At 40.3% G+C, this 24,675-nt stretch overlaps 1 protein-coding gene and 1 long non-coding RNA gene across 13 annotated transcripts in view; one reads left to right on the forward strand and one right to left on the reverse strand.

Moving 5' to 3' along the window:
- The window catches only part of kirrel3b (kirre like nephrin family adhesion molecule 3b), a 162,332-nt gene that overhangs the window by 88,996 nt on the left and 48,661 nt on the right, over positions 1 to 24,675 (forward strand). For all 12 annotated transcript variants that reach the window (XM_044202829.1, XM_044202828.1, XM_044202821.1 and 9 more), the window contains 2 exons: positions 7,419 to 7,568; positions 12,522 to 12,671. In XM_044202829.1, coding sequence (XP_044058764.1) covers positions 7,419 to 7,568; positions 12,522 to 12,671 — 300 coding nt within the window. The remainder of the gene's footprint in view (positions 1 to 7,418; positions 7,569 to 12,521; positions 12,672 to 24,675) is intronic.
- On the reverse strand, positions 21,552 to 23,473 carry LOC122879108. Its single transcript, XR_006378635.1, has 3 exons — positions 23,283 to 23,473; positions 22,820 to 22,979; positions 21,552 to 22,498 (listed from the first exon to the last, which is right to left on the reverse strand). It is a non-coding gene; the product is annotated as an uncharacterized LOC122879108 (long non-coding RNA).

Consider the following 24,675-nt stretch of genomic DNA (forward strand, 5'->3'; position numbering starts at 1 on the left):
TTACACTTCATTAAAGCACTCTCTGTCTTTATCCATCATAGGAGATGTTAAAACAGATTTGTTTGTTTTCTGCTCTGGATTTTGGAAGAGGGTAAGGATCCATTCCACGGCTCATGATGCCTTGATGACCTTTGGAGCCGGCTGTATGTGGACTGCCAGAAAAGATGCAGCCTAGAGAGATTTAATAAACCGTTTGTGGCCCCTGATACTCCAGTTTCTGATGTCCATGAAATCTCACCTCTTCTGGCCGTGTAGCTGATGATAAAGCAAGTGCCTGCAAGGCCTTCCCGCTGCTGCCATTTGTAATTTTTAGAAGTCATCATCAGAGGCAATCCGTCTTGATTATGCCTTGGCAACTGTCATGCTCCACTAATGCACAGTGTGAGAGAGGGCATAAATACAACGTCTTCCGGCAGCACTGATGTTTATCTTTCCTGCTTCATGAATTTGCATTCCCACAGACAAATTTTACTCATAATGGCAGCCATCACAGCAAAGATAGGCTTGGTGTATTATCTGCATACAGTGTTTGTTTCACAAGTGGTCAGGCAGGAAAAAAGGATTTGAACATTCTGATGAGGAAGACAGATTGATAATAATACATGCCTCATCTAATGGGCTTCATAGAGCTTTATGAAATATTCATTATTGGTAACTATTGTAACATTGTCAGCTGCATCTGAGGGATTACATTTTTATATTAATGAAGTAGCCCATGTAACAAAAACGTGGCTGGTCTGAAGAAATAGGACATCATTCCATATCACAATATGTGAAACCTTGGTGAAATCAGGTTTGAAAATGTCAAATTCCAGCATCTTATGCAAAAAAATAAATCCCATTATTACAATGAATACCAGACCTACGATAAATACTATGGCAAATATCTGAGGCCTTGTCATTCCTGCTGTTCCTGCTCTCTCTGAAGGTAGATGTTTGTTCATGGTCTCATGTAATTTCCACTTTTCAGAACACCCTGAAAGCAATTTTCTGTCAGAATGACTTGAGCGAATAAAAAGGTGTTGAACTCAAACCATCTTCTGTGCATTAACTGTATAGGTGTAGACCCCCTTTCTTTGTATCTACGTGCTGTACCGGTCATGGAGTTTCACATACTTATTTCAGCAAGGTGAGGTGAGCTATTCATTTTCAGTCACTTAACGCTGAGATTAGCGTGATGTGACATAGTCTGTCTAATATCATGTATGTTTGTGTGTGTGTGTGTGTGTGTGTGTGTGTGTGTGTGTGTGTGTGTGTGTAGTGCACTGGCTCTATGTGTCATGCATCTCTATTTATTGTGTACTAAACACATGTTATTAGAAATATGCCAGGTTATGGTTTTAATAAGTTCAAAGTGCCAAATATCAAGAAAATGACCTTCTAATTGCCTGATTACACTCTTACAAGCAGTAAATCAATCACAGCTAATCAGAATTATTGGGTATGTGGTGACCCATTGCTTCTGAATTTATATTGTGAATAAATTAGATTATAAAACATAGTTGATCAAAGCGTGACTTTCAGTGGGTATGACTGGTAATTAGTTGGCTGTTTTCCTGCCAAGTTTCTGTCACACATTTGCAGTAATGTTGCGTTAACACCTCTGAAATTGAGCTTGCTTCCTTTTTCAAATTTGTCAAAATGCTTTTTCAGACATTTTACAGAATACATTTATCACCAATTTGAAACTGACTTGGACGGGAGTCATATAACCAGAAGCCAGATAGAAGTCATTCTCCTGTGGTTTCTATTCTCTAAATGGATTGATGAGTCTCACAACGGCATGCTTCACTGACAATGTCAACTTAATGATTATGCTGCAGATAATTAGTGCACGAATCATGGCCATTAGACCTATGGTGAGAATGAGAGAATGCATGCTCTAGTTGCGGGCTTATAACTAATCAGTGTCTGGTGACGAAGGACAAGAATGTGCGTCGCTGCCTCAGAGGGGTAGGAGCTCTGGTGAAGAGATGGGGAGGGTGTGCATTGCAATAGGCAAGATTCAGTTGAGATAGATGAAGCTTTAGATAGAGTATTTTTTTTTATTTGAGATTTGTGTTTATATTGAACTGCTGACAAGAAATAAAAACACCACTGGAGTCCTTTTACAAGAGTTAAGTAATAATTTACAGAACTTTGGAAAGGCTAGAAAAAAAGAAAGTGCTTAGAAAATATACTTTTCTGGTTCCTGTGGGGTGCATCTGCTCTTTGTGGTTCAAACAAATGGACCAGTAGGTGTGATATTTGATGATCTGATTTAATCTCTAAATTCACACCTTTATCAAAAGTGACTAGCACCTGTCACCTATGGCAACACTACCAGTAGATTAGAAGAAGATAAAAATAAACCTCTCCTCCTCAGTCCCCCCTAATCCCCACCCCACCGACCACCTGTCTCCCTACTTCCACTTATGTACCACTGAAAACTACCATCAAAAAAAAAAAAGAGACACTGTAGTCACTGTCTACCAAACTACAACACATATGGCTAACTCACCCACTCCTCTATTTTCTGAAGACCTCCTGTGCTTCTACGTTGCTGGTATAAAATGCCCAGGCCAGAGGGGTAATAGTTTTTGATAATGATCCTGGGCTAAGCTTTGGTGCTGTGTGGCCATATGCCGCACAGACAGCATGCTGATTATTTCTCTGAAGTGGGCTGGATGTGTGTCCGTAACGGTAATTTCCAGGCCTGATTGGCAAAGAGTGATGAAATTGGGGGCAGTTAGCACTGAGGGGAAAATAGTGTTGGAGTGTTTGGAAATGCAGTAGCCATCCAATGGTAAACAAATTATCTGGAGTGAAATGACAACATTAGGCGATGCAAAGTGCCAGTCCACATTATGAATATGGCTCTGTGCATAGTCTTTAACTACCTGCTTTTTTCCACCATTTGAAACAACTGGGCAATCCTTATCAAAGGTCTCTGGCCTCACCTTTCTAAATGCAGAGGATTCAATCAAAACCAAAATGATTTCCTAGTCTATGATTTGATGCAGATAAACATAGCCAGTAAGGGGTAATGCATAGGTGTTTGCAAGGGGATTCACCACTGTCATTTACCTGAATATACAAAAGATAGATAAAGATATGTGGCTATAGAAATGTAGAAAACATGTTTCTTCTTTTCTTCATCTGTTTGAATGTGGATAATTACAGACAAGCTTTTAGAAAATCCTTCCTTTTTTCTGTAACAACCTGAGCTTTGTTGAGAGATTTAATTTATGATGATTGTCATGTAAAGTCTGCACAGCGAGAAATGCTGACAAATATAGTCTTTGTGATATGTTGTGTGAGGAAGCCCTTCTAATCCTTGAAGATGTACCCTGCAGTTGCACTTTGGCCGTTGTTGAAATGCTGTTGTTCTCCATATCATAATTGGACTGACCTTATGCTAAGACAGAAAAAGAAGATACACTTCTTTTTTTCCATCTAACACGATGACCGTCAATGTAAAATATGTGATTACATTGTCAAAATCTGCAGTGTGTCTTTAAGGAAAAGTGGTGTTAGATAATAGGTGGATAAGCTCTTATGAAAGAAGCACAATGCTCGATTTAGCAAATCCAAAGGGCTGAAGTAAAACATTTCTCTGTTACTGTCACTACTCTTCCCATGCAATATATGAAACCAAACTAAGTAATTCACTTTTTATTTTTTGAAGTTCTATTCATAGTACAGGTATGGCTGTTTCTGAGTGAGAAAACCCACAGGGCTGTCTGTTGTCTCTAGCGACAGACAAAAGGTGTCTGTTTCTGCTCTGTGTGCCCACACATTTACAGAACATAACCCCTGAAGTCAAGCCCATTTATCTCACAGCTAATTGGAATGTCTAGACTGTTTTTCATTTTATTATTTGTTTATTTATTTATTTATTTATTTTTTTACCAAGCTCTCTAGTAAACTGCATTAGGATGCTTAATAAAGTGTTATTAATGTGGATCTCCAGCTCTGCGGGCACCTGAGTACAATCACCCTCCTCCCCTCATATTACTGTCAGTGAGAAAGTCTAAAGTGAGGTGTTTAATTCTTAATTGGGCATTTTAGTTATGAAAATATTTTTCATGAATAAGTGAGGGGACGTGGGTTGCCTTCACTCTGTTGCGTGTCATGCCTGGCAGAGAATAAAGAAGAAGTAGATTAGGGAAGGGCGCGTTTTTTGCCAACGCTGTGATGCCCAGTGAAGGATAAATCTGGCAGAAGTGACAGAGATTTATTCAGTGCAGAGGGGATGGATGAATGAATGCAGCCACCTTGATGTAAGCCCCAGCCTTCTCAAACACATCACCCCATTTCTTTACCGCTGTGTCCCTATGAAGACACATTTGTTGCAAGACTCAGCCAGGCTTTAAATTGAATATAGGAGGTCACTTTTTAACTGCTCAAGTGACAGGTACAAGCTGGTGTCAGTTAAGTCTTTGATTCTTTCTATCACCGGCGTATTTTAATAACCCTTTTAGGATATCAGTCTTGGCATGGCAACAGAGTACAAACTTTTAGTAAAATGTGCTCAAAGAATGCTTGCTTAACATAATACAGAGGTAGGACCAAGTTTCAAGTGTCAAGTCTCAATTCAAGACAAGCACACCTGAAGTCACGTTCACAGTCACTTTGAGTTTTGAGCATTTAACCATGTGTTCGTCAATGTTTGAGAACAGGCTTGGTGTGCTCAATCTGGATTCTGATTGGCTGGTGGTTGAATACTCCAATCCTATTGTGCCATGCATGTTCTCTTACTATGCTGTGTAGCAACATCACTACTTGTTGCAGCCATGATTCTTCTGCTTTGGTCTGAGTGTCTTTTTAAAGGATTATTATAGACATTTAGTATTGCACTTCCATAAAGTCAGGGGGTTAACTTTTAGTCCCCAGTATGGGTCAAGATCCAAAAACACTGGCTCCTACTGAGTCCCATAATCCAACTTAAATGTGTGATGTGTTAGACCCTCCCTGCCAGGTAAATGCTTATGTCTTTCAAACTCCACACAGCCAGTTTGAAACATTCTTTTTGTTAAGAATTTTAAACCTCCCTGACATCATCAGGGTTATTATTTTTTTTTTTTACTTTGGAAAGCTCCCTCCAGAGCCACAGAAGACATTATACAGCGGTCTTCAGAAGGGCTGAGTGGTACTCCCCGTGACAAGTAAACTGATTTTGATGTGTAAAATCGGTGGAGTACCCCTATAAGTCATGCAGCTCAAGTTAAAGTGAAATTACCAGTAATGGCTCACTTGTGTATATTTGTGTGAGAGACGTGTGATTCTGTTGAGTAGGCTACAGATAATTAATATTTTTGAGGGGGCTGTTTGAGAAGTCAAATATTTGTTTACAACAGTTTCAGGGCAAAGTGTGACACAGAATTAGCATGAACTCCTGCAAATTGTGTGCTAAAATATGTCTCTGTGCAAAACAGCGTATTAAACAGCGAGGAATGTTTTTCCCCTTATTGAATGCTGTAATCAAGCTAAAACCGCGCTGCTCTGCCTGAGCAGCATGACAGTTAGCCTGTCTCTGAAAAATAATCTCCAATCTATTTTCTTCTTGATAACACATGAGGCATGAAGAGTCCAGAGAAGAAGGACATGAGTGTATATAGGCTGGTTGTAGGAAGCATGCAGGCTTGTACTGCCAACAGAGAGAGAGATCCCTCCAAAAGTCAATTACAGCACACACTGAACTGTTTGATAATATCAGTCATGACTGAGCAGATACAAGATTCCCTGGCGTTTACAATGTTTTTCCAGAACATGCCAAGAGATCTGTTGAGTAGCTGTCTATATGTTAGCGTGCTGCTGACTGGGTAGCAAAGTACAGCTGAGATAAGCTCCTCACGTGGGAACACAGGGATGAACAAAGCTGTCTAGATGTGAAGGGCAATGCGTATGGTGAGATAAAGTCTCATCTAGCCAGCATCACCCACAATATAAATGCACATGTACGAAAGGCCTTGTTAGCCAGGGAGAAGCTGTTGAATCTCGAGATGATGAAAAGGTACTGCACATTATTTTTCCTGATGCTGGTTTAGTAATAGATGTGTGTTAAAATTAGGCAGTACACAGGATTGTGTATTTATGTCTGTGTGTATGGTGCGTAGGCATGTGTGACAGTGTACACAGGGAAGAGAGTGCATGAATCAATATCAAAACTTCTGCTTACATCTTTAACAAGCTATCCATCACGTGGAATTCAGTTCAAGGCTGAAAAATGACTTGTGGGGATTCTAATGGCATTTTCCAACTAAATTAAAAATCAGTTTCTTGTATGACAACAATCCTTTCTCTGATGTGGTTGGAAATCATACAACAAAGCTAATCAATTTCCGTGTCTGCAATAGGATAAGTTATTTCCTTTGAATATAAAACCAAGCATACAAACAACTGCAGTAGATGACTGCAATGTGATTCAAAGATGTTGTAAGATGAAAACACACTTTCACGTTCTTTGCTGTCTTTGCTCTGCTTGTTATTATAATTCACATGGTATTCTTCTATCAGGTTTTTATTTGCATGTGATTATGTTAAAGAAAAGTGTGTGTGTTTATGCTACTGCCCATATCTAAGAGAAATAAGGATATTAAGTTGTTCAAGAAAAGGTAGACATCCTGATCTAAGCAGCTGAACATAGAAGTTTGAAATTAAGAAATAGCTGTGAACAAAGCTGTCTCAGTAAAGCGTGAGAGAGGAAGTGAAACCCTTGCTGCAATTTGTGCTCCCAAATCGGACTGTGAATGCATGTCAGAGTGTGTGTGTGTGAACGCTTTAGGTATCCTGCCAGTGTTTCTAACTACACATCAGTACCACTCTGTACCCTCCACCATCGTACCCCTCCGCATTAACACACCCTCTGCCTCTAATGGAATTCACTGCACACCACTTTCAGAGGAGTGCAGCTAATAGCAGTTGCACAGTTGGAATAAATGGGTGTGAGCTCGAGTTAATGTATGCCACTAGAGCAGTGTTGGCAGACAAGATCGCGTTATCTGCTGTGGTGTGTACGAGCCCAGCCCATCTGTACAGTGACATCCTTCATAAATGAACCAAGCTGAGCTGTGACGGCTGTCTCTTAGCCTGAGCTTCAGTCCTGGTGCTGCACTGACACCTTTGATGCGCGTACAGTATCTTGTCTCCGTATCATGAATAGTAAAAGAATGTGCCACATTTATATATCACCCTTCAGGGTTCTGAGTTCAGAGTTTGACAAGAGGTTTGAGTGAAATTGGTGGAATTAAAATGCACTTCCCTTCATTTGCCCCTCATTCAGCTCTTGAAACATTAAAAGCAGGTGTTTGTAAAACCATACTTATTGCCCTCTTTTATCTTTAAATTTTCATGCCCTCTTCTCCTTGTTATATTAAAATAACGTAATGATTTAAATGGGTCCAACGTCACCTTTCCCTTCTTATTTTGTTCTTAAGGGGCAGAGGCCATGTTTTCCCAGCAGCCAGAGGACCTGGTGGTGGTGGCAGGCCATCCTGTGACGTTACAATGCACTATCCCTGGTTACCAAGGCGTTGTCCTGTGGATCAAAGATGGCCTAGCGCTGGGAGTTGGCAGAGACCTCTCTGGTAAGGAACAGCATTTATCACTCGCATTTCTCCATCATCTTTATTAATTACACTCTCTAATATAACTGTCATTTTCAAATGGTTGCTTTTGTTATCTAAAGCCTCCACATGTCAACATCCTACCCTCTGCCAAATATATCACTCCACAAACAGATAAAAGAGGTCTCATAATAGTGTATTACAAAATAGAATTACATTAGTATTATATTACAAGTGTTACGTGAAACATCAATAATTATATCACTCAACATGACCAAACAGATTAAAAAATGCATTTCTGTCTCTGTGCTAGATGCAGACCTAAATCACTTATACTTTGTGTTTGGCAGAGATGCACAAAAATCCGAATGAAATGTGAAATCAATAGTGGCACTGGTCTTTCTCTGGTGCTTCAGGCTGCTAAATGGCTTTTTGAAGAGTAGCTGGCGTCCTCTAATTACCCTGCACCTCATGTATAATTGCCTTAATTGTTTAATTTGGAGTAAAAGTGACTATCGCACTGTCATTTAGTAGCCTGTTGTTCCACCAATAGAGGCTTAATATATATTCATGACCTTGTTGAATTTCAAGGAAACACATCACTCCTCTAAATAAACATTTACAACCTTTTGAAGCCCTGAGCTATTGAGTAGTATGCCTGCATCATTTAATGAAACGATCATTCAATTCTTCCAAAACAGAGATCCATTTGAATCTGTACATTGCGCTCTATACACAGCAGGATGCATTACTCTATAAGGGCACAGTATTTATTTCACAGCTTTCTAATTTGCCTCACACACCACCTTTGTGTGACCACTTAAAAATCAAAATGATTGCAATTCAAGGCACGGTGACAAAATATTCAACTGCAGCCATTTTTATAACACAAACATCTCTATTGATCAGGAGCGATTAACTATGTATTTCACTTGAGATTGGGGGTCTTCTATCCTCTGACCTTTAGCAAACACTCTTAGAGGCCTTCCCTGTCGCCGATATGGTCTGTAATTAAACCTCAGTGGCTGACAGAGCCCCAGTAAAGCCATCCTATTCCCTCTTCAGGTTCTTATCAGGCCCAGGGGAGGATGAGGGGTTGTAGTAAACAATGGTCCTGTAGTCTTCGAGTCTCCTTTGGAGGAAGAGGTGGCAGACAGGGAGAGTACTTATGATTGCTAGAGACAGAATGAGGGAGAGGAAGGAAGGAAGAGAGAGCACAATTTTATTTAGGGTCAGAGAGGAGCAGAGATGTAGAGTTTGTTCTCTCCTCTTCTATTTTTATTGGTTTAACAATACAAGACAATCAAGATGAAATCTCATTTCAACAATGGCCAAAGACAGAGGGAGGAACAGAACGGAGAAAACAGAGACTGTTGAGTCACAACACTCAAGGGAACTTCAGTAGATCAACCTTTAACAACACATCTGTGAATAGTTTAACAGTCACGGACAAGATGCTATCCTGACCTTGCACTTCTCCAACAACCATTCTCTTGTTATTATTTGGTTGAATAATCAGGCCCGACATGTAGAATTGGAGTGATCTTTCTTTCTTAAACCGTTTAAAAAATGCACAGGGTTTTTTTATGAGGAGGAATAGCTGCCTGCCTGGAGAAGATAGGTAGAATCAACAGTATGATACAGACAGGGGCTGAGTGCCTTCTATTGAGACGGATGACACTTTTTCAAAATGAAGCGCTCCACAGCTGTCCTTTTTATCACTCCTGCCTACATACACAAGCAATACATGCAGCAGTAAAAAAGTGATGGTACATCCCCTGCAAGATGTACACAATGAAAGGAAAGTGGCAGCTGTATACATAAAAAGTGTGACGAATCAAATGTTGCATGGAGCATTTCAATAATATAGGTCTGCTCTGCTATTCATGGAAAGAAGCTGCGTCGGCAACGTTGTGCTCCGCCTGGGACCTGTTTCCATTCACAGGAGCAGTGATTAAACTGAGAGAACTTTTTCACCATTCAGCGCAAGAAATCACACCACAAAAGCCAATGATTCCTATCTATCCCTGAATTTGCTATTCATTCCCTTTTGTGTCACGCTTTTCCACTCTAATTAAAGATAAGTAAAGTAGCCCCACAACTGCTCAGAACATACCAATCAATGTCATGAATATGCATGACAGAGAAAGTATCTGCTGCACGTGATGATAGTGACAACAGACAAAGCAGCTATAAGTGAATTATCCTGGTGTGCGCACAGTGAAGACGGAGAAGGGAGTGTTTATGCCACGCACTCAGGGAATAAGCTCTTGAGAAGAGAGGCTGACAGTTAGCAGACCTTCACCAGCAAGCATGTGTCACTCTTGCCACTCCTGAGAGTAAACTGAACACTGGTCACCTGTTCACAGCTGCAGTTAACCTGTTTCTGTCCCCTGGTGGTTACACTGTGTGAAACATGTTCTAGGTGAATGCTATAAATCACTAGGCCACGCCTCAAGTGTCTTAATACTTATATGCACACACACATGCACGTACACCATTGATTCCAGCCTCAGGACAAATCCATTTCCCCCCTGATGGATTCATTCCTCCTTAATGGGCCTACTTTACATTATTTGCTTTAGGTAACACATTGTGTCTTTGAAATTCGCTGAGATCTAAGATCAATGGCCCTTTATAGGAACACATCACATGTGCAGAGGTGATCAGTCTTCATGTGTCCCATTATAATTTTAGTCATACTGACAAAATGCATGATCAAGGTGCTTATAAGGTGTCTACCAAAATGCAAATTACTTTTCCTTTTGGATCCTGCTAATGCACAGAGAGAAACTGGAACAGAGCCATATCTTCACACAACAAAATTATTCTTAGTTTGCCAGAGGCACAGATGAGGTAATTGGCCAAATCATCTGTTTGTGTAAAAAAAATTCACATGGCTTATACCTTGGTACAATTAAGAAAAAAAGTGCATTTTGAACTCAATTATGTTATTGGGGTAGGTACAATACGCACTCCCTAGGTAGACTGGAGTCAACTCAAGGTCACATCATTCAGAATCTGCAATGATCATTACCCTTGTGATCCGCACTGGCATTATTGCTTTAAATCTCATCAATGAACATAACACTGAAGCAAAATGGTTCTCTGGTTGACCTTGTGCACATAATGGTACCTCCTCTATTCTAGGCATTAGAGCATGAAAAAGCAGAGAGCTCATTTTTTAGTCAATGGTTATTAATGCTATTAATGGAAGCTTTTAGTTGTGATCAGGTCTCTGTTAACCCTATTCGATTTACAACCTGTTTTACTGAAGCCCCACTGTGTAGGACATATTGTAGCAAGTAATGTGAAATTCAGAGAGGAAACATTTTATAAACTGTGCGAGTAGTTTTCCAACAAATAATTCACTGGTGCAGTTTCTATCTTTGCTCATTTTTAGTTAGCTTGCCACTTATTTTGCCTTCATCTGTTTCTCTTTTCCCCAGCTTTAATTTTTATGTTCAGGCTTTCTTTTGTCCTTCGTCCTCCCACTGTACAGACCCATAAGATTAAAGGCTACACGTAGGAAGATGAAATGCAGAGGGTGGCTTAATCGGCTGTAACTCACCCCACCAGCATAGAATGAGGCCGACTTAATGCTCTATTAAAGGCAACTGGATTCAACGAAGCAACAGTCAGTAATTGGACTTTGAACATACGATGGGTTTTCGCAGTAGACAATTTCAAGGACTAAAAAGCTGTTATAAGGCTGCCCAGTCTGTTATGTTCCTTTTTGGTGCTAAAACATATAACCAGCTTATAAAACCTTTACAGTGAAAGACTGAAGTGTTTGGGGATCTCTGAAGTGAACATAAGTCATTGGCTAGCTGTTAAATCAATATTTTTCTCCCCAACATTTGTTGGCAATGACCCAACAGTTGGATGGGTACTGACAGACTTTTTGGAAAGGAATGACAAGTGTACTGTATGAGTCTAAAGTGTGAAGTTTTCTTTTACAAAGCACAAAGTTAGAGTGAGGCTTTGTTAAATGTCTGGCCTTGTTCTGCTGTGAAATTCTCCAATCCTATCCATTAGTTTCATCATTGATCAATTATTTAAGGACAACCGTAGGAAAAAGCAATTATTTGCTGGAAATTCTTAAAACAAAGTTTGGAGTGCATTTTTATGGACAGACATTCTCATTTCATTCCATATAGTGTATCACCAATAATTAGAAAGATGGAGTGAGAGAAAAAGAAAAGGGGTCTTAAGAGACGAGCAATTCCAAAAGCATGAGAAATACCCCATAAAGCTTCCCAGTCAAACACATTCTTCTTCCTGCTTATTTGCCCCGGTGGAGGAATGCACTCCACAACACACTCTCAATGCATATTTCAATAATAGTTAAGGGGATATCTTTAAAACCATCTCACTTGACTTGTGTAAAATGCCCATGTCTCTTGGATATTGCTCTGCTTTCTTGCATTATTAAAGAATAAATCATTTCACAGAGCAATGCAGAAACAACTCAAACTCTAGCTGTTCCTGTTTACGGTTGCAGTAAAACATCATTCTCCAGAATGCAGCAACCTCCACAGCAGCTCATTAACATTGGCAGGAGTGCTATAAAAACATGTATTATGCAATTCATTTCAACCTTGTATGAAAATGCAGTTTGAGTAAATTAGCAAATGAAGAATCAAAAACTGTACTTACCTGTAATCTATAATATTCTCACCTGCCGTCTATTTGAATTATATGGTTATGCAGCTCAATTACAGTTAACACGCGCAAGCTAATATTGTGTATTGTAACATCGACACATTGTTTTATTTCCAATTAAAACTGACAGCTTGATAATAACATGTTTTATCTGACTGTATACATTTAGCTGTGTCTTTTTGTTGTGTTTTGTTGTTGCCATAAGTATGCAAAACTTTAAAATGACAAATTGACCTTCTTGCATTTGGCAAACGAGCAGTATTTTGATTTTGAAGGTGATTAAAACGAACAAATGTGTTTGCGCTGCAGGCTATCCTCGTTACACAGTGATTGGCGACCACGGTGCAGGACAGCACCATTTGCGAATCCAGCGTGTTGAGCTGATGGATGACGCTGTGTTTGAGTGCCAGGCGGTCCAGGCTGCCATGAGGTCCCGTCCTGCCCGTCTCACTGTGCTGGGTGAGTCTGAATTAAACACACACACACAGACTCCAAACAACACCACTGTACTAGCACCAACCACCTCCCAAGCCCCCATCACTGATGTGCAAAGCAACTCATGGAAAAGGCTTCACTGGCGTCACTGGCTTCTCACTCTCAAATTCTTCTGAGGATTTAACGGTCACAATGACAGAATCACATCAACATTGCAAAACATGTCTTTATTGTTCTCTAAGCTATGTGTGTGATATCTGATCTTTCATTAGAACAAATGCAGCATAAGCAGTGTTTTGCTTTTGTCTGATACAATACTGAGATCAACGTCAAGGTGTTCTGAAGGAGCTCAGGACAATTTAGCTCACATGCATCATCCCAAATATTCAACCCAAAGCTACACTCTTGAGCCTAAACACTGGACAGAAGTACTACCAGAGCTCAAGGGGCCCTAACAAAAGTGGTGCTCCACAACAATGAAAGTATACAGTATGTGTCCTTATTCACTTTCCAATTACAGAGAAAATATAAATATAAATACACACACAAACACAGGCATTCACATGCAGTCTTACCCAAAACATGATAAAATATCTGCAGTGAATCCTTAGAACAAAAGATATATTTTGTATTAAAACCATCAGAAAGGACTTAAATCATTGCTAATGTTTCCCTTTTGGCAGACATTGTCAATATGACTAAGGTTCTACAGACCCTTACATTTCCACTTTAATTTCCTTCCTCTGCATGCAGCCTCCACTTTCATTATTACTATAAGCTTGAGAGGTTACTGGTTCTTAATTAAACTTTATTGGGTTATCATTCAGCCTTGCCATTTCTGCTTTATTGAGTAGTACTATAGTGCAATCGCTGGCTCACGTCTCTTTCTTGGGCCCTTCAAGCTTCCTGCTGCCTCCTGTCTCCTGCTGCCTCTCCCAACCTCCTTCACCGTAGGATTGCTGGAAAGATAGCTAGAGTCAATGACAGAGCAAAAGAGAACAAGGGAGGCGGAATGAGGAGAAAAAAAGAGTAGAGAGAGAGGGGTGTCTGCCACGCAGTATCCTCGCCACGAGCGACTGATCCGCCTTATTGATCCAGCCTAATGAAAAGTGAAACTAACGATTTGTAGGGGAGAAGGCAGCAGGAGAAAAAGAGAGAGGGAAAGACAAATTGCGGCATAACGTTTCTCTGGCTGCCAAGCCCCCTGCAAATGGATATGAGTGAATAATTACGGATACTTCTACAGAAAGCTAAAAATGTGTGTTGCGACTGCACTTGCCTACCTTCTACTACTGTCCTTCTTTCCCTACTTGTTCAAATCTTTCAAAGTTTAGCTGCTCTGACATAGTGCCTTTCACAGAAACTTTGACATTTCACAGTGTCAAGGAGAGAAAGAAGAGTCACTGACAATTCAAGATGTGTATCCTTACACGTGAGCAAGGTCACTGTCAATGAATAATGGATGGTTTGATCAATTCAGCCATTAAACTACATTCAATTTAGGGGATTTTAGGCTTCGGAAATATTACCACTAAAATACCCTATTTAATAGCAATTTCTCTCGTCTTCTTAGAATCCTTAGAATTTGAATACGTATGAAACTGCCATTCATTTGAAAACAGCCCCATGTAGGTGTGAACAGCTGCCATACACAACGGATTCAAATAATTATTGGTTTTTGTTTGAATCCCCTTGACACTGTGCTTTCATGATTTGGCAAACCGTACATTGACTACTCAGACTATTAAAATTATAAAAAAAAAACTTTGTCCTTCAACCCCCGCGGGTGGTCTCGTCCTTCGAGCTCGGGTCCTCTACCAGAGGCCTGGGAGCTTGAGGGTTCTGCGCAGTATCTTTGCTGTTCCCAGTACTGCGCTCTTCTGGACCGAGATGTCTGGTGTTCTTCCAGGGATCTGCTGTAGCCACTCCTCCAGTTTGGGGGTCACTGCCCCGAGTGCTCCGATGACCACGGGCACCACTGTTGCCTTCACCTTCCAGGCCTTCTCCAGCTCATGTGCATGTAACCCCTCTGACTAGGGTTACTGGAGTAGTAGCATTCCAACAGAGCCTTGTTATCGCATCTCGCCCATTTGTCGTCTTGTTCCAGTAGCCCATTTGTCGTCTCGATGCCCTGGTTCCCCAACACCTGACGCAGACCTTGTTTGGCCGGGCGACGTCTGAGCCGGCATGTCAATCATTTCATCGTCACTCATCATCATGAGGTAGGCAGCAGCGTGAAGGGTCTTGCCTAAGGACCCACACTGGATGATGGGTCATTGCTCATTGCGCCCCGAGGGGGATTCGAACCCTTGTTCCCCCGTGAGTGTCCCGTGGCCTATCAAATCGAGCTATCCAGCCTTTCCACACTGGATGATGAATCCATCATCATATATATATATATATATATATATATATATATATATATATATATATATATATATATATATATATATATATATACACATACACATACAAACAAAATAATTAAAACAAGAAACAAATTACTTGCAACTGCTTGACTTTGGACTGCAAGCAATATACAGCAGCAGGAAGTGCAGTAGTTGGCCCTACTGTATTTAAATAACTAATCAGCAATAAGAAAGGGAAAGCCTGTATTACCTGTATTACCTGCTGATTGAGGGTGAGAGGGTTTATCATTCCCCCCCATAAGCCCGAATAGAAGGTGTTTGTTTAATCCCCTGCCGAGCTAGCTGACTCCTGAATGCACTGCCAGGGAGAACTCCAGGCTGACATACACACAAGGTAATGGAGGAAATATATGCAAGGCCTGTGTCACTGCAAACTCCAAGCTGTCAATTACTTGCCAGTGGTGACAGAGTGTGTCTATCGACTTGGAAGACAGCTACGGCCCCATACACCTATGCACACACACACACACAAATACATAGGCATATACACAATATGATTACACACACACACACACCCACATCCACCAGTGCACACACACGCCTGTCTTCTCTGAGCTGACAGCAGAATAAATCTAAAATTCTCCCCTCCTTCTTTCATAACTCAATATCAGCCCAAACTCCTCCATGTGCCATATCAGAGGAATTTCTCTCCTCTTGACTTTGATAGGCTCGGAAGTAACTTAACATAAATATTTACTAACACATAGAGAAAGACCTACATCACTGCCAAAGAAAAGATGCTCTACTGTGGGTTTTCCATTTTTCTACTTTTGTTCTTAATTATTTGCTGAGTTTATCCTTGAAAGCCAAACAGTTCCTGTTGAGACAAAGATGTAGCAGCACCTGACCTGCCCACATACAAGAAAATGTGTAATAAGCAGCAAACGCCTTTGTTTTACTTTCATTTATTTCAGCCAATACTTCAAGTACAAGAGTGATTAAAGCTGGAGTGTGGAACTTTTGTCTCCCCCTTCTGGCAGTGAGAGTAATTACACAAACACTGTTGACGCATGTTTATGATGTATGCCTACAGTGAGCTCGCCCCAGAAATTTCCACAGTTCCAAAACAATAATCCATTATTTAGGTAGAGTAAATGTAATAGCTACATAGCCTACTCCAAATATTTTACCAACCAGTCCAAGAGCAGAAAGGTGACATCTGTGTCTGCTCTCAGTTCCTTCTCTCAGCGCTCTCCAACAAGGAAAAGCTACACCAATGGTTATCCACGTTTGTCCTCACTGTCGATTGCTTTCTTTTTTTGTCTGTAATCCTTCCTCTGAACGCCAAGTTTCTTTTTTATCTGGAGCATCAGACACTTTTTTTGGACGCTTCTTAGGTTACTCCTAGTTGCTGTAGCCTACTCCGTCGCTACAGTTGTGTCATCTCCGTTCAATTTCAATTCAGTGGCTTTATTGGCATGACTGCATACAATACAATGTTGCCGAAGCATATTAACACAAACTATGCAATCATAGCTGTACAAAATAAACAAACAATTCTCAATGATAAATACTCTCTCCAATGGACCTTTTTTTTTTTTTTTTTACAGCAATGGTGGATCGTGGAGCTCTCTACATGGCTCTAGGTTGTTCCCCGCTTGTGCTCTGGCAAACCAAATCAAATAAAAACCAAACCACTCATTGCTGGTTGGCGTAAAACACATCATTACCTGTGTGACAGTGCACTCTAATGTTGCTACAGACACCAGATTTAAAAATATATACAGAGAGATTTACCTGGGGGGTAAAGACTGAACTGGTTTGGCATGGGCTTGAATGTAATGGACGTTCACTTAAATGTAAAAGTTCCTAGCTTTAAATTAAAGAGGAAAACACTGAACACTTCAACAATTATAAACAATAATGAAATTCCCTCATCAAAAGAACAAAATGGATGGTGAACTTAACCCATCTGGGCGTTTGCATGGCTAGCAGGCTTACCCTCAGATGCTAAAGGAGAATCAAGGTCTTGTGAATTAGTCATGAAGGAAGAGAATAGAGTGTTTCAGGTCCAAAAAAGACCCCTGAGGCTAATTATATCCCTTGCAGCAAGTTGGCACTGGTCCAGACCTTTGCTCTAATCTTTCTACTTTAGGTTGGGGACCACTAGAACAAAAGGAAGGGAGATCATCGTTGTTTGATAAAGGTCTTTGGCTGAAAACCTACTTTAAGGTGTTCAGATGTTTTTTTAAAAATCGGAAGCATGTCATAACGTCATAATGAAATGTGGTGCCATTTATTGAGTCATTGCTGACATTTTAATAGATCAGTCTATCTTAAATGTTTTTGTTTCTCTGTCTCTATCATCCTTTCTCTCTCTTTGTGTCACTGAATCATTCCCAGTTAATGCAGAGGCATGGATTTATTTTATTATTGAATTCTCTTAATTTAAACATTTTAAAAGGATACACACTTAACGCTTTTGTACATCCATACATACAGAGTACATCCAACTCTCTGTTAATTGAAGTTTTAAAATTGCAAATCAGGTATTTACTCCAAAGATAACTCATAAAGTGGCTGAGGTGACTCCTCACTATTGCACTCATTCCCAAGTCATTAATTAGAGTTGAACTGCTATCACTATAGTTTTTTTAGTATTTTCTCAGGTAAACTCATTGACAGTCCTTTAACTTTTGTCACTTTATCCTGATACCAAAAGCATAGGCATTATTAATTCTTTGCTAATTACAAGACGGCAAAAGATGTGACAAAGTGTTTCCTTTCAAACTAGCGAGGGCAAGCGAGGATGATCAGCTTGGTTTACTTTAAAATGCAATTTTGACAAACACTGTTCCAACTTTGCCCTGTGCAGGGTCATGAAGGTCATATTGCAGGCCGTACTACTGAGATCAGGCAGAAGTTGGAAATGCTATAAGAAGTTAGCAAATAAAGGGGTTACAAAGCTTGACACTTCATTAGGAGAAAATATTTCACCTCACTGAAAACAAAGAAAAACACATAGCTGTCAGGAACTGTAATATTAATTAAATACAGTATATATATATATATATATATATATATATATATATATATATATATATATATATATATATATATATATGCAACAGTGTGTGCCCGTGGTCATCGGAGCACTCGGGGACTCGGGGCAGTGACCCCCAAACTGGAGGAGTGGCTACAGCAGATCCCTGGAAGAACACCAGACATCTCGATCCAGAAGAGTGCAGTACTGGGAACAGCAAAGATACTGCGCAGAACCCTCAAGCTCCCAGGCCTCTGGTAGAGGACACGAGCTCGAAGGATGAGACCACCCGCGGAGGGTGAAGGACAAAGTTTTTTTAATATATATATATATATATATATATATATATATATATATATATATATATATATAGATAGATAGATAGATAGATAGATAGATAGATAGATAGATAGATAGATAGATAGATAGATAGATAGACAGAGAGAGAGATATATAACAGTTATTAATGCATGCAGTAGAGTGTGAAGTAATAAATTCTCTCTCTTTTTCTTTTTCTTATTGCTCCTATGAGATGTCTTTACAGCATGCTATTTTGTTAGCTTTACATTTGAACCCATGTCTGGTTCATTCCATTATATTAAATGAAATGTACATACAGTTGTTGCCGGGGATGAATCTTCAAAGACCTTCTACAAGATCTTTCAAAATGAGAGGCATTCATAAACACAGTGTGACGCTGGTCTTCTGATAAACATAAGTGATAGCATGCCATTTGAATGAGCCATTGTGTGCAAGATATTTGTTTTTCTTTTCCTGCACTGTTAATGTTTTGGAGCAGCGCTTTAGCAACAATATTCATGTACACAAAAGCCCAAGGGTATCTTTTGTTATTGTTGTTTCAAATTGCCAAAGCTGAATCAGCCATTTTTGTGAATAAGTCTGAATTCATTATTTCTCAAGGATCACACTGCCAACCTTTTAGTAATGGAGGTGAACTTTAAGGGCAGGGTAAAAACAAAAAAGCTACTGAGGAATTAGAAGTTTTCAGGCTGAGAAAAAGACACCGATAGTGTTCCACACAGTCCATGAATGTGTATTTTGTCAGTGGTGCTAGCCCTGTTCTCCACTGAGGGTGTGCGAGTTGTTTCACAAATATATAACAATGAGTGCAATTTGGCTATTGTTTCTTGGGAAAAAGTTTAAAAAAAGGATTTTTCCTCTGTTCTCTGTCTGTCTGCAGTATTGCAGTATTTTTATAAGTAGAGTTTCAGGGTAGCCTCTGTAGAGTGCTGCGACAGCTCAGCAGGGCTAGAAGTAACATTAACATTAGCCTGCTGTTTAAAGGAGTGGTGTTAGTTGTTTTTTTACCTCTATGAATTGTGTGCAGTACTGTGTTTATTTAGATGCACATGTGTTTTTGTTTGCTTATATTTCATCATTTAAAGTAATAGAAATGGGTCTCATCCATATCCCTCTTACTGAGTGGTGCTTTAAAAGGAGACGTAAAGTAAAAAATAAAAAAAGCTTTTGAGCCTCCAGTGTAAGTAACCAATTAACTTACAAAAGTTAATTTAGGTCTTGCCAAGCATCTCAGTCTAAGTATAGGGAGAGATAAGGTGTCCAAACGGCAGTCATTCTGGGAGGAAATATGACTAACGTTTATGTTACAATGCCTTTTCTCCCATTTTGTCTGAAACACAAGATGGAACGATAACTACATCTATGATATCAGAGAGGCTGTGAACAGGTGCATGGTTATGATAGACAGACTGTATGTAGGATGTTTTGGGGGTTTTTTTTCTCAGCATTTCAACAGAAGGAGGAGAAATGACACGAATACATCTGTGCTCTGCAAAACAACAGTACCAACTGTGTACAGGTGCTGAGCTGATTTGACTTCACACTTCATAGTAAATAGGTTTGCTTCAGCTAACTGTAGTTGTTGTTAGTAAACTAATGATTGGCATGAGGAAAAAATCTAAAACCATGGGGGCTAATAATTGCAAGAACCTAGAAATAAGCACTTTTTTTTTTTTAACTGTGATTATGGAACCTGAATTCCAAATTCGCTGCCTCCCACCCCCAAACTCACACACACACACATATAGCTATATACAACACAGCCGGGTGGTGTGCAGCAACGTCAGCACCCTCCCAATCTGTGGAGAGCAGCTTCTGGGGCTGCACATGGCTGTGCTGTGAAGGAGCAGGCTCTGCACGTCTCTGACAGCTCTGGCATCTCCCCACTCCTCATCTAATCTTCATCCTTCCTTCCCTCCATTTTATTTAGCACTGTTCATTTGGAAGATCATGACTCCAACACTACCGAAAGAAGTGTTTTTATACTGCACTTAAAATGTTACCAAAATTATGTTTGCGTATACCCCAGCCTTTGAATCATCTTTTGTTTGTCCCCTATTGCATTCATTTCCATCCGCTTTCTTCCTCTACTTCCCTTTTTCCCCACTACTTCCTTCCATATTTGCCCTCCCAGTTTATTATTCTTTACCTTCCTGCAAATCAGTCCTCTGCTGCTTTTTTATTTTGTGTATACATTTTGTACAGTCTGTCATGCTGCTTGTGATTGCCATCTGTCATCCTGTTTGTGACAGTAAAATGATTTTGTGCATTTCTCTCACTTTGTTTTTCATTCATTCATAGTTTTTCTCTCATCTTTTGTGTGTATGTGTGCGCACATGGCTGAGGATCTTCTGGCTTTCAAACAGATGTACAATGACAGCACTTGAAGAGGGCCGGTGATTTGGGCCAATGAGCCACGCATGTCTCGTATCCACCTGCGCTGTGTATTCCTCTCCTTTTTGTCTTTTTTTTCCCTGATCTATCTATCAATCACAAACTCTGCAAGCTGTCGCACTGGGGTGACAGGCTGCCCGTGCAAGCATTCTTCTGAAATAGACAGGCAAGTCAGGAAGCTCATTGCTGTTCAGCACACGTCTGCCGAAGCACAGCACTACAGCAGCTACACATTGCCAACCTCCCTTCCCCTACACCATCCAACCTCCTTGCGAGGAGCCTTCCCTCATTCATTCGCCTCCAAATTGCTTTTTCTCCCTTGCTCACCCTCCCGGAAAGCCGGGGTGCTTGCAGGATTTCATTGGCTGCTTTGGAGAAGTTCCCCCAATATTGGTTTGGCCTGGAAAACCCAGCAGGTTCACCATCAGCAACATCACTTGTTACCAGACTGAAGAAGACTTCTCAGCCAACTCCAGCGCATGTTTTCAGCTTCCCCTCAATTCAAGTTTTATGTTTTGTGTTTGGGGAATTCTTATGTATCAAGGCACAAAAAGGCAGCTTTATGACCCCCAGGGTTTATTCAGGCCACCCTCAGAGGTGACAGACTTACTGCCTTGCACTGTTGAGTTAATTACACATCAATATGCCTTGGTCTCATTTATGGATAACTTTGATTATGCAATAAAAGTAAATGATCTCACTGAGGTCCAGGCTTTCTGACATCACTTGTCTTTTTTTTCTTTTTGATTGAGGTGTCCAAGGTGGGGTTTATAGTCAGATAAGTCTAGCATTGGTAGATTTGGAGATATACATAAATAAATCCAGTCTTATCTCACACTGGGTGAGGTGATGGACCTCCATAAAATTTTAGCAGCCTTAAAACAAAATAGTGGAAGTATCCATCTAAGGGCCTGGGATAGGTTTGGGATAGGTTAATGTAATGTTACTTTCTCCCTCAAAAAAAAAAAAAAAAAATTGGAGCTTATAACCCACCATGACATTTACAGTATGATCTAATGAAGCCATGGGTCAAAGTAACCCTAACAAACTCTTTCTAATGATAAAAGTAATGGACTGGCTGTATCTTTTGTATCTGGCTATTTTAAAGTAAAATTTTATTGAAACCACACACACCTTACATCTTTGATTAATACAGACAGCAAAAAAAAAAAGCACAAACTCCTTTGTGACTGATTTGTTATTAGTTATCTTTGATTTACATAAAACCTCTAATCACTGAAACACGTGCAAATGTCAGTGTCTGTCCTGACAGCGTTCTTGACTATCCATGCACAGGAGAATGCAAATTTGTGAAAGTGTTGAAAGGGATTACATTATTATCCCTAAGAAAAAAGTAGCAAGTTGAGCAGAGTTTGCAGTGAGTCAGCCCTTTAATTAAAGAGGAGCGATCAATCTGTACCACTGACCACACTACTTATGCCAAGTCCATCGAATGGCTGCAGTAAAGAGCTAATTTAGAACCATTAGGGACTGCCGAGTTTGCAAACAGCCCAGTAATGATGATGGCTGATTCAAGTTCAAGGCTTGGCCTCTGTATAACTGTCAGACCTGGCAGTCATAAGGCAGGATCAGTTTAAGATCTCAGATGAAGAGCAAGAGCTAAATATCTATTTAAAATATTTTTTCCTCCTCAAGTCCTTCATTTGTATTCAATGGATGTGGTCAAATCTTCCCATTTCTTCAGCAGACATAAAGGCTTTCACCTGCCAAGAAAAAGAGCACAGAAATGTTCTCTTACTGGACTATTGTGTAATTAAGGTTAACTGCCTGTAGATTTGGTGAGAGGTTTTGTCCATGCTCTTTAAGTGGTGGTGATTTCAAAAAGAAGCCAAAGGAGCACAAGCTGAGAGCCTTGCACATGTGCTAGTTACACAGAAAACAAATTCAGTCCAGGCTGTCACAAACTGTCTCCACCCTCTGCATACAGTAAGACCTCAAACACAGTGGAGGACAGAAAGATACAAAAAGGTATGGGCGCAGGATGGAGGCAGCCAGCCACGTCCTTCTTCTTCCTGTCTACTCACCATTTACTCTCAGTGTCTTGCTGGCAGGCAGCCTTCCAGGGGGACATGACCTGAAAGTGTAGCAATGCTCTGTTTGGTCTGCCTGTGACCTCCTATCTCCCATGTAGCTCCATTATGCACAAAATCATGAACTCCTCTTGCACTGTATGCTCTGACAGCCCTTATTGGGAAACACACGGTTAAAGGTCAAAGGGAGGCACAGTGACTTACGGGATGCGAGGGTATAACCTTGTTCATTATCTTATCCTGTAGCATCTATTTAGAGACACTGATATGTGTTAACATGTGTTTAGGAGGGAAAAAAGCCTCTGATCACTCTTTCTCAAAGAGTTTTGAACACTTGTAAGCAATAGCTGTTGTATGGGTGTCACGCAGGGAAACAGGAAACACAAGGGAATAGGCCCCAAACGCAGACTTTGAGGCAGAGCAGAGGCAGTTTAGTAATGTATAAGGAAAGGCTTACACGGAAAGTCAGGTAGGCAGAGGTCCAAATCGGGAAGGCAGTCCAAGACAGGCAAACAAATCAAACAAGGAGCAGGCAAGGTACAAATCCAAAAATCCATGCAAGGTAAAAGGGAACAGAAGAGTCCAACCTGAACATATGGGGAAACCACGTGTAAAGTGCAAGTACAAATGACATACTGATACTGAACAAAGGAAAAACTCTGGCTAAATACACTTAGGTAGGGGAGACAACGAGACACAGGTGCAAATAATTAGGGCGGGGCAAACAATCAAAACAGGAGGGAAAAGCAAACAAAGACAGGAAGCAACACACAAGACACACAAGGAGGAACACTTCAAAATAAAACAGGAAACAGGACAAAAACCCCAAACTATGATAATAGCAGGAAAATCACCTCACTTGCATGTGCGGTGAGAATTCAGGTCTGAGTCCTATCAGTCACATACTGTCACACTTTTCTCTCTAATCTTCTCCTCTCCATAAAAACCATTTTATGGCTGCCTTATATGCTTGACATTTAATTAATGTTTCAGTCATGTGTGCAAGTGAGCACTGACAGCAAGCCAATAACACTGGATCTTTGCAATCAACTGTCACACTGAGCCTCGCATTTTGTTCGTTTTCTTTAATGACAAACGGGAGAGCTGTTTGAGAGTCCCGGCTCATAGTGCTTTTCACATGCTCCCTGTCTCATTTGCATACCACGCAGTAGCTCTTTTCTTAGCATACGAATAAACTAATGTGATCTTCTTGACCTTGTTTCCAATTGCTGATAAAGGATCAGAAGGTGACCACATTCTCACAAAGATTATTTCTTACTTGCCTAGATCAGCACACTGTCGTCTGATCTGTTAGTGCTGACCTGAGATTCCTCTACCTCTCCGTACCCTTTGCATATTAATGAAGACCACATGAAAGGGAGCCGGCCAGAATTAACACGGCATCTCAAACTCAAACACACAATAGGAACTAGTGAGTGGGAATTGTCTTTGAATTAGTAGATATACCGGTCCAACTGGTCAGAATTATTGGTCTGGTCTAGTCAGAGTCCAGACTTCACTGTTCCCACACTGGTCTGATTTAATCCTTACTCATTGTAAATGTGTGCTACTGATGGGTATGATGCCTGATAATTTAGACAAACATTTTCCATGTTTTTTAGTCAATATTTTTTTTGTTATGCAAAGGCATTAGTCATATGAGCAAAAGACCAAAATGCCACCCCCACACAGTAATCAACCACAGCATTTAAAGACTAAGATGAGCTTGTGCCAAAGAACTGGAGTACAATGTTACTGTGGATGACCAGTTTGAAAGTGCTGTTCCACATGCTCTGAATGATACTAAAAAGGATACGTGACCAATTCTGCAATAGACTAAAATCTACATC

The sequence above is a fragment of the Siniperca chuatsi genome, linkage group LG7 (assembly GCF_020085105.1).
Source record: "Siniperca chuatsi isolate FFG_IHB_CAS linkage group LG7, ASM2008510v1, whole genome shotgun sequence".
In the NCBI taxonomy this organism is placed as follows: Eukaryota; Metazoa; Chordata; class Actinopteri; order Centrarchiformes; family Sinipercidae; genus Siniperca; species Siniperca chuatsi.